The 11,177-nt window shown below is 34.1% G+C and overlaps 1 protein-coding gene and 1 pseudogene across 1 annotated transcript; one reads left to right on the forward strand and one right to left on the reverse strand.

The window, feature by feature from the left end:
* Positions 1–217: 217 nt before the first annotated feature.
* On the forward strand, positions 218–1,942 carry LOC131612130 (F-box/kelch-repeat protein At3g06240-like; annotated as a pseudogene).
* A 905-nt stretch (positions 1,943–2,847) lies between these two features.
* On the reverse strand, positions 2,848–4,192 carry LOC131614387 (F-box/kelch-repeat protein At3g23880-like). Its single transcript, XM_058885980.1, has one exon. The coding sequence runs from the start codon at positions 4,102–4,104 to the stop codon at positions 2,848–2,850; it is 1,257 nt and encodes a 418-aa protein (XP_058741963.1). The 5' UTR covers positions 4,105–4,192.
* Positions 4,193–11,177: the final 6,985 nt, after the last annotated feature.

The following is an 11,177-nucleotide window of genomic DNA, read 5'->3' on the forward strand; positions in this document are numbered from 1 at the left end:
TGATCTCTCTATTGTTTTAGTTAGTTTTATAACAGTTATTTAAATTTTTTCATCAAAAAACTATTCCATTTCTCTCTTTAAAATATGATAGTAACTTTTGTGACTTTTTCTCTATGGTAATCATCATTTTCTCTCATATGTTATCTCTAGTCAAATTGAATTAAAGTTATCCAAGTTACTAAACAATAAAGTCATTAAATTGCAGCATAACTTATCAGTATTAAGGGGCGGCCAGAAATGAAGAGTTGGACAGAAAACTGATTGTTGCATTATTTGTAGCCGGGGGGTGTGTTAAAATGGCAATGCTCCACCTAGCGGCATTTCTTAGGTTCATTACAAATCTTTTAGGTTTCAACAGCATTATTAAGTTCATTATCAAGTCAGCCGCATCTCTGCACCTGCCTAGGACGACTCCGTCACCAGTGGTCCTCCCCGACGATCTCATTACCGAGGTATTTTCCTTTCTACCCGTCAAATCGCTTCTTCGATTCAGATGTCTCAGTAAGTATTGGAAAACACTCATTTCCCATCCCGATTTTGTGAAATTGCATCTCGAGAGATCAGCGACACGAAATCCTCTATTCACACTAATCACGCATCGTGTAAAACATGTCCCGAAGATTCCTTATATGGTAGTGATGTGGAATGGGAGCACAGTGTTGTTCCATACCCTATAAGCAGTTTACTCGACAACCCTTTATTTACCCTTTTTGACGATCCTTACTATTATGTGAGAGACAAAGGATGCTCGGATATAGTTGGTTCATGCAATGGACTAATTCTTTTGGCGGGATGCTGTCTTGATAGTTGGGGCGGCAATCGGCATGATAGCTACTGGCTCCGTGTTTGAAATCCAGCCACCAGGACAACATCTCAAACTTTTGGGTACTTCAATGATTTTAGTAATTCTCCACCTCAAGAATTTGGTTTTGCATTTGGTTGTGATAATTCAACAGGTACTTATAAAGTTGTGGCGTCTCGTGTTTGTTGTTATGAATGGACGACCGAGGTGAGAGTTCTTAATTTGGGGAGCGATGTTTGGAGAAATATTGAAAGTTTTCCTGTCATTCCTCTTAATTTGGACTTTGACGGTCTTAGTATATATGGTAGCGTGTATTTGTGTGGCACTCTTAATTGGATGGCTATTAATCATATTAATCATATGGACAGTTACTTTAGGTATTCTCATTACCATAAGGATATTACAGTTGAACAGTTTGTTATTGTTTCTCTTGATTTGGCAACCCAGACATACAATCTGTATCCATTGCCACATGGTTTTGATGAAGTACCACCTAGAAAACCAACGGTTGGTGTGTTATGGGGCTGTCTTTGTTGAGCAATTCTTGCATGGACACGGACCTAAATCCATATATTTAGGAACAACCAATAAGAAGTGAGAGAATTTAAATTTATTTAAAATTTAATTTCGTTTTTAATTGTCAACATGGAGGATGGTTGTGATAATGGAGGAGAGAGATAATTTTAGTTTTATTATTTAATTAATAAAAAAATATGATTGGTTGTGTGTAAATCCAGGTGGTATAGCTGTGTCCATCTAAGTATTTTCCGTCTTTGTTTTTCTTATTCTTATAAAGAAACCGATTTTGTTATATGGAAGATGAAGAAATTCGAGGTTGAGGATTCTTGGTTTCAATTCCTTAAAATTAGTTATCAGCAGCTTCAAATAGATCATGACTTTATTGTTGATTGGAGAAAGAATTATTTTGAATTGGTGCCGTTGCTTCTATCTGAAGATGGTGATACACTAGTACTTAAAAGCAATGAAGAAAACCAAGCAATTCTCTATAATTGGAGACATAATAGAGTTGAGCGGACAAAAGTTATTGTAAGTAGAACTATTACCGATAATAGCACTAGCGATCATGTATGTTGGAAGGATGCCAAGGATTTCGTTGAAAGTTTAGTTCCAATTTTTTGAAAGTAAGCTTCTCTTCCATGGTTTACTACTTGTTGGAATTTTTGTTCATTTGTATAAGTGGTTTTCATAATAATCGACCATTTGAATATTCCTTTTAATGATTTCTTAGGTTAATTGTATATTGAGCATGTGGCTTATATTGAGAAAATTTATATGGGTTGTACTTTGTATATAACTATTTGAACATGCTGGGATGGTTGTTTCCATATATTTGCTTGCACTGTATAAAACCATTGTGGACATATAGATAGGAAAGCACACATTTTTCTGCCGTTATATATCAACCAACAACATCGCATGAGTTGACTGGACACCACTAGATTATTTTGCTAGATTTCTTTAAAATTAAATACAAGCTATAGATTCAAATGCCTTAACTAATAGATTTTTTTTCCACTGGAAAAGTTCATTTTGCTTCTCTTGATTCAGGTTAAAGATTTTATTTGAGAACGTTTCTTAATTACATCAAAGGTTAGTCATGGAAAACTGAAAGTTATTTAAGAAAATTGTTCACAATATTAATGGTTTCAAGCTAGTAGAGAAAAAAATAGATTAGTCATTTGAGCTTTTAATCTATAGATATCCATCAACTAAAAAAACTTGTGGATAGAGATACACTAATTATTAATTTTCATTGATCACTCTTATAGTTGATTGATTAAACGTCATATTTTATCTAGACAAGAACAAAGTTTAAGAAAATTATAAAAAAAAATTATAAGCAAAATGGTTTTAAGGGGTAGTATAAAGGATACTGAAATCTCAACGATTGAATTTTAACCAAAAAAAGATTTTGGCAAAATGAAATTCCGCAAAATGTAAAAATAGAATTCAATGCCACAACATCCATTATTCTAAAAAGAACACACGAATTCAAACAAGTAAATCATAAGAGAAACTTACTTTTAATTAATCCGAACTAAACTTTCAACATAATTAACAGGGTCCCAAAATTCAAAATCTTTCGTTGTTGTAGTAACTTTTATTTGCTTTACTCTATTATCCCTCCAATTATAGAGAATTGCTTCAAAGTTTTGAGAGCTCCTAAGCATAAGTGTATCACAATCTTCGAAAAGAAGCAACGGTATCAATTGAAAATGATATTTCATATAGCCACTCAAGTCATAATCTATTTGAAGATTTTGATAACTAACTTTAAGAAATTGAGTCCAAGAATCTTCAACTCCAAATTTTTTCATCTGCCATATAACAATATCAGTTTCCTTATAAGAATAAGAAAAACATAGGCAACCCCCTAAAACACTAATGATTGGTTGAGCTGACGGCACTTCGTCAAAATCAAGGGGCAAAAGATATTGATTATAAGTCTCAGTCCTCAAATCAAGAGAAACAATAACAAAATGTTCAACTTTGATAGTCTTATTAACCGTGAGTTTCATATTAATCCAACTATGGTAGTCAATGTTGTTGCGAATAGCCAACCAGTTAACAGCACCACTAACATACACACCATCATGGATATTATAGTTATTGAGTTCAAAAGGAAGAGGAACAACCGGAAAACTTTCAATGCTTCTCCAAACATCATCACCGAAGCTAAGAACTCTCACATTAGATTTCAGTTGATTACCAATGTAACGGGACGCCACCACCACTTTATAAGTGTCTGTTGAATCATCAAATCCAAGTCCAAAGGTGAAACTTTGATATTGAATAGCACAAAAATATCCAAACTTTTTAGATATTGTCTTGGTGGCTGGATTCCACAATTGAAACGAGTACTTTTTATGGGGACCGGTGAAGATAACACTGGCCAAAAGAAACAATCCATTACAGGAAGCAAATACATTAGAGCACTCTTTGTTTTCCACGTCATAGTAAGGATCGTCAAAAAGGGTGATTGAGGAATTATCGAGTAAACTACGAGTAGGATATGGAAAAACACTGAAATTCTCTTCATATTCATCGTCATTACCGTCGGGAGACTCTCCTGGAGTAATCTTCAAGCGATCCAAGATTATTGCAAACATCGGAATTTGTGTTGCTGATCTCTTGAGGTGCAATTTGATGAAGGCGGAATCGGAGATGAGAGTTTTCCAAGACTTACAGACACACTTAAATTGAAGAAGAGATTTGACGGGAAGAATGGAAAGTATTTCGGCGATGAGTTCATCGTGAAGCACGATCGGCGACCGAATCATCGTAGAATGATGCAGTGATGTGGTTGATTTTTTGCACTCAACCCAGCGCCGTTTAGCAGGAAGTACTGAAGAAACCTGCTAATATAAATAAGGGCCTAGGTTTTTAAAAACTATTTTAAGAAAGGAAATAAAATTAAATATTGTTTGACATTTTGTTTTCAAAGTTATTTTAAGTCATTGTATCAACAATTTTAATCACGGATTTGAATCTAGCCCTAAGTACTTAATTAACTCAACTAAAAAATAGGTTGAATTTAGGATAGAGGTAAAGAAAAATAATAAAGCTTATTTAATATATATATTTTTAGGATATAACCAAAATTTTAAAAAAATTTATTGAATTTATTTTTATAATTATTAGAAATAATTAGAAATTTTTAATGTATAAAATAAAACACATCAAATAAGAGTTAAAATAAAATTTGGTTGGATTAGAAAAATATAAAATGTAGATTTAACAATTAAGGCGGCATTTACTTAAAATATGGCTAGCTAAGTTTTATTTATTCTTTAAAAACTATTTTTAAAGAGAATATCTAACCCCACTCCTTGGTTCTCTTATGCATTATACGCGTTGTCAAAATTTTTTTCTTCTGTTGTAGATGTATCTCCGTAAAAATGATTGAATATTTTTAGAAACATAGTTTAGAGACAATTTAGGTATTTTTTGGATGTGTAAAACGTACGATCAATCCGCCAAAATGGGGTTTTTTAAGCCTCTGGAACAGTGACAAACGTCATTGTTGCGTCCTTGGAGTTTCAGAACGTTCTGTAGGTGCATCTATGAAAAAAATGAAACATTAGGTAGTTTCGTAGATGCAACTATAGAACAAACCCAGTTTTTTGAAATGTAAGCTTGTTTCGTAGATACTTCTACGGAAGATTTCCGTATTTGTACGTACGGAAGTAAATTTGTTTTTTTTCTTTTCTTATTTGTAATACAATGCAGACATTATGGCCGGCCATCCAGACATTATATCTTGGAGGATTTCACAGCATGCCTCTGTGCGACATGCACGAATTAATGCAGGTATTGTCATAAGTGACAGATGGATCTGTCGTTCCAGCAGATGCACCTAATACCCTCGTTCCAACAGAGGTACATGTTACATCTGTTCTAGCAGAGGGGCCTTCCACATCTACTCTCTCATCCTGGAGGCCTCGGAATGATGGTGAGGGTTCCTCACAGACGCCTTCTGCCCGCAGTAGTTACCGGAACACTTCTTCTACTCCTGTGCCACCGCCGGAGAAGGATGCTAGATCTCTGGTACCACCTTCTGAACTGCACGAGGAGACTAATGCGACTGAGGCGCCTGTCGTTTACCCAGGGGGTCCTTCAGATTTATCCTTGTTGACAGGGTATGCAGATCATTCAGTCAGACATATTTGAGACGGAGATGTAAAACTTCTTAGACTTATTACTTATTACTTTTTTGTCCTCAGTTTCTGATTAATTATTTATAACTTTGCTTATTATTAACGACGTTTTCTTTTGGAAAATTTCAGGATAGCGATCCCCAAAAGTTCTACAACCACGGCCGGAAGATTGCCTCTCTCGTGAAGCCTACCGAGCCATGGTTCCAAGATGTCCTCTTTGTAGCACTTCTTTTCTAACCCCCAAATAATAGCATACATTCACAGAGTAATATAACATGCATATAGTAAAAGGGCATCACATGTTGTTTCCAGAACAATGAAAACCAAAGAAAAACGTACAAACATGCACCTAATCATTTTTATAACACAATTTGAAAATTTTATGTTTCATCAATATGCATATCGCAACGGAAAATAAATTCTCAAGCATACTTCAATGATCATATCTCATACTACAATCATCTACCAAAATCATAATAACATTATCATCTCATTAAATGTCATATGAATCCTACAATAGGCAACTTAGCCATCAACATAATATATCCAAAATACCATGTCGAATACAATAAAGATAACAATAATCCAACATCCAAAACATGAGTTCAAATACCCCCCCCCCCCCAAGTGTTACATGATCAGAGCATTGATTCTCTACCTAAATTAAAATGAAATAATCGATAAGCTCCTCGGCTAAATCCTCATGCAAGTACGCTACTCGTTGGAACCTGCGCGATGTCGCATAGAACATCATTCAAATAGAAGGTTGAGAATTCACATCATAATGAATACATATAATGTGTACAATGAATAAAGTATTATTACAATACAACAATTCATCACACTTCACAATTAATGAGTTCTACAATTATTGCCACAACACAATCTCCAATTATCACATAAGCACACATTAATCCAAATATCACATAGTAAATTATTGATAGTATATTGGAGTACTTTTAGTTTATCGTTTCCACAGGGATTGGTGCGATATCACCGTCGTTCTATAGTTTATGTTGTCTTGAGTTAAAGTTACTTTGGGTTTGGTTTGGTAAAAGATCATTCACAAATTTAGTAGCAAAGAGTAAAATTAGGAAAGTTCTAAGTTTAAAGAAAAGTATCAAGACTTGATTAAATCGACCTAAAATTGTATGTCTTCCTACAAACATGCGTATGAATTCGTTTTCAACCAATACTTCAAGTATCGTTCGTCTATACTGTTCGTTTCCGCAACGTTATAGCAAGATTTAGCTTATTGTTCAACCAACGATTTCTCAACCGATTGAACAATACAAATAACGTTTATAAACCGATACAAAGTGATTATCAACCATTACTTCTATGTCTAGACTTCATGTTTGATAGATGATAGAGTTAGATCAAGATTTAAATATTGTATTTCATAAATATTTAAACCATAAAAATTCAAGAATAAACAACTAGATCATCTATATTGATTAATAACTTGTTCATACACAATATTCATAAGAAAAACATACAAAAAGTAAGGAGGATTACATCAAAGCCTTGACACCAAAAGTGTTTAGCTATCCATTGACATGGTAGCTTGCACAAGAAGGAATGTAGGAAGGATAGCAAGCATCAACGGTGATTTCTCGACGATCAATGCTCCGATTCTTCAATTATATGTTGAAATACTAAAATTAGGATTTCTTAAGCTCTTCAAATGATGTCACCTTTCTCAAAAACAAAATTGTCCCTTTTATACAAAATTCAGTTTCTGTCCAGCGCGCGACGCGCGCCCAAACTTGCGACGCGCGCATTGCGCGCTCCTCTACTCGCGACGCGTGGAAGCCACTGGATTTTGAACTTTGTTTTTCCTTACAGCGTGCGGCGCACGCTCCAGCTCGCGACGCGCCCTTGAGCAGATTTTGAAACTTTGCCTTTGCAATACTTTCCTCAATCCAAGCCTCAAGTTCCATCCACAAAAGAAAACCTGTACAAAAATCACTGAAAAAATAGATTAACAGAAAATGAAAGCTAAATTAACTAAAATACTATTATTTACTTCAAAATAAACGGGGATCCAAGAATATGCGATAAAAAATGATCGAAAGGTACCAAATACAAGAGCAAATATTAACACAATTTGGCACCTAACAACTCTCCCCAACTTAAAACCTTGTTTGTCCTCAACAAAAAAACATGATAAATTACAAGGAACATAAAACAACCACAAGATCGCAAATTAAAACAAGAACAAATGGGTGGTTCAAATTCCAAAAGCACACATAGCAACATCTTTCCCTTACCATAATAACACCATGATTAAGTTACTAAGGCTATATACAAATTCTATGTCAACAATTCCTAAAGCAAAAGAAGTTCAAGAATGAATCACAATCTACACACTTCTCTTGTAAGAGAACACAAATGAGGATCCTAACACTCACACAACAATGACGCCAACATCCAGAATTAATTATGCATTCATCTAAGCACGAATATTCAAAAAGCGTAAAAGCATGAATCACAAAGGACTTTAAGGTTGTAGCTTGGCTTGGTTAACAAGGAAGTGTCATTTCTCACGGCCATTGAAACGAAAGTGTCAATACCTAAGAGAGCATTCAATATCACAATTCAATCCACACATCCTTACCAACCGGTCTCATTCTTTTATTGCTCAAGAGGTCATCTTACACTTTAGATTCACAAAGCTATTAGCTTTTATTCTACTTTTTCTTTTCTTTTCTTTTCTTTTTCTTTTCTTCTTTTTTTTTGTTTTCACTCTTGAGCAATTAATTATTTTCTTCTCCATACCATTAAATCTTCTCTTTTTTTTTATTTCTCCCCAACTTGAATATCACCATCACATAATTAAGAATACTCCATATTCTAAGGCAAAAAGGAATCAATCCTAACCACATTTCATGGTAGCTCTTCAAGGTTAAAAGAAAGTCATCAAGATTCAAATAAAAAATCGGCAATGATAACCAATTGACAATAAGGAAATGATACCGATTGAATCTTGGCAAAACAGTTCTAAGTGGTTAGCAAATACTCACACACTCACCGGGTAGGTTATTTTTGGTAGAGAAGTTATACTCGTAATTTGAAACAAAACTCCTTGATCACCTTCATGCTTTACATAATTAAATAAAAACGCACGATTAAACATAATAAAGACGAGTTAAACGCACATTGTTGGTATCCACAAAAATAATATATATACAATGGAAAATCTCCTCACACTAAATATTAGCACTAAAGTGATTCAAATTTGAACTATTTTTACCAAAGAAAATGTTACATCTAATTTGTACAACTAAAAGCATCAAAATCATGGTATCTTAAAGAAACGGTAAAAATGTACCTTGCACGTACTAATTTCACACTATATCATCACCTCCCCATTTGGTTGTTACAACCAGTGTTTTAAAAACCGGACCGGACATCAAACCGGTGATGGTACTGGGTCACTGGTTTATTGGTCGAACCACTGGGTCACTGGTCGAACCACATGACTAAACCGGGTTAAACCGGATAACTCGGTTGAATAGACCGGTCGTTATAACAAAATTATATAGGTGTAAAATTTGTCGAACCGGATGATTCAGCCCCTACAAAATATAACTAGTACTTAAATTTTTTGAAAACATCATATTATAAAAAAATTCACAAGTTCATAATTTAAATTCAAATTTTACACATAAGTACCACACACAATCAAATAGTACATAATTATAAAATATAAACAAAAGTTTAATCGCAACATAATTTAATTGAATAATTTATAACAAAATAATTTCATTGTCTACTAAATTTAACAAAATATTTTGTTAAGGGAACTGATTTTGTTATATGGCAGATGAAAGAAATTTGGAGTCCAAGATTCTTGGATCCAGTTTCTTAAAATTAGTTATCAAAATCTTGAAATAGATTATGCCTTTAGTGACTATAAAAAGTATCATTTTCAATTGAAACCGTTGCTTCTTTTTGAAGATCGTGATACACTTATGCTTAAAAGCAATCGAGATGCCCGAGCATTTCTCTATAATTGGAGAGATAATAGAGTACGACAGATACAAATTACTACAAGTAGAACGAGAGATTATTTAGGTTGGGATTGTGTCAAAGATTATGTGGAAAGTCTGGTTCCAATTAATTAAAAGTAAGTTCCTCTCTTATGATTTACTTGTTTGAATTCGTGTTTTCTTTATAGAATAATGGATGGATGTTGCTTTTTCTTTTTGTGTGTAATTGTGGTTTTGGTGTTTGTTTAGGTTTCAGTTTTGATTTTCAACTACTTGTTACAGGGTGCCGGAGCGGAACAGCTGTGCCATATTGAAGAGGTTTTTGGAAGTCTATAAAAGCACTCATGGTTCTACAAGGTGAAAATTCAAATCAAGGTGAAAATTCAAGGTGAAATGGCATTTAATGGCGCGTTGGGGGTGAAGAAAAAGCTATTCCAAACGGGGGAACTAGATTATTGGTAATCCATTCTTCTTCTGTGGCATAATCAAGGAACTAGAGTATTGGTGTATTAGATTCTATTAGCCAAATGTTAATCTACAACACTTCTACACGAAAGATTATGGTTTTAATATTATGTTAACTATGATGCAATTTATGAATTCTCATCCATTTGCATTTTACGGGATTTCAATTTGCCACTCTTGTTTGTTAAAATTCAATCAAAGTGCTTAGGAGATTTCTGCAGTCATAATTTATATATGTAAATTTTATGCCACTTGATGATTTATTTCTTGAGGATGTTGAGTTTGATCTTCAACAATTGATTTGTTAATTTAATCGAGAGAAAGAATAATAATATTTTTCAAGTATAAAATTTTGAAAAGTTGAGGGTCTCTCTCCCTCTCTCCCCCCTATGATGTAAGTATCATAAATAAATATTGAAAACCATATATCCTTTTTTAATAATATATTATATGTTTTTTTTCTTTTTTTAATAAATAATGGTATTATTCACAAAAGGAACAAAATTACAAAGGAAATCACGTTACCTCTTTATACAGAGAAGAGGATAAGTGTTCCAAGCGTGAAAGTTACAAGCCTTAGAAGAATCATTAACTACTCTAAACCATTTTCAGGAACTAAGGACGATAGCGGAGAAACACTCGTCGAAATTAAAAATGCTACCTTTGAAGAGAATAGCATTTCTTATCATCCACAGATTCCACATGACCGCTATCCAAATTACTCCCACAGTTAATCGTTCTTTTACCGCCTTAATCTTATCAAAATGATCCAAGAAATTCCTCAGATCCTCATTCTGCAAGTTCACGTTATCCCCTATCCATTGTCCCACTTTGTTCCAAATTCTTCTAGTAAATGGGCAACTGTAAAAATGAGGAGAAGAGGTTTCCATTTCTTGAAAACAGAAAACGCAACAACAATCTATATCATCCACTATAATCCCTCTAATTTTCAATTGTTCTCTCGTCGGTAGTCTACCCAAAACGAACCTCCAACCGAATATACCCACCTTAGAAGGAACTCTAATCTTCCACACAAATTTGATTCTCCTTAATTGAATAGATTGAATCCCTGGATTGTGATCGTGACGACTGATTTCCTTGGCGCAACCTTTAACTGAGAATCCTTTTTGTTCATCCGCCATCCAAACAACCTCATCTCTGCCAGAATTTTGGCTGCTGACCAGCGGCAATTGTTGAAGCAAGGAGCTCAAGAATTCCACATATTCTGCTTCAGTT

Source organism: Vicia villosa, linkage group LG6 (genome assembly GCF_029867415.1).
Source record: "Vicia villosa cultivar HV-30 ecotype Madison, WI linkage group LG6, Vvil1.0, whole genome shotgun sequence".
Taxonomy (NCBI): domain Eukaryota; kingdom Viridiplantae; phylum Streptophyta; class Magnoliopsida; order Fabales; family Fabaceae; genus Vicia; species Vicia villosa.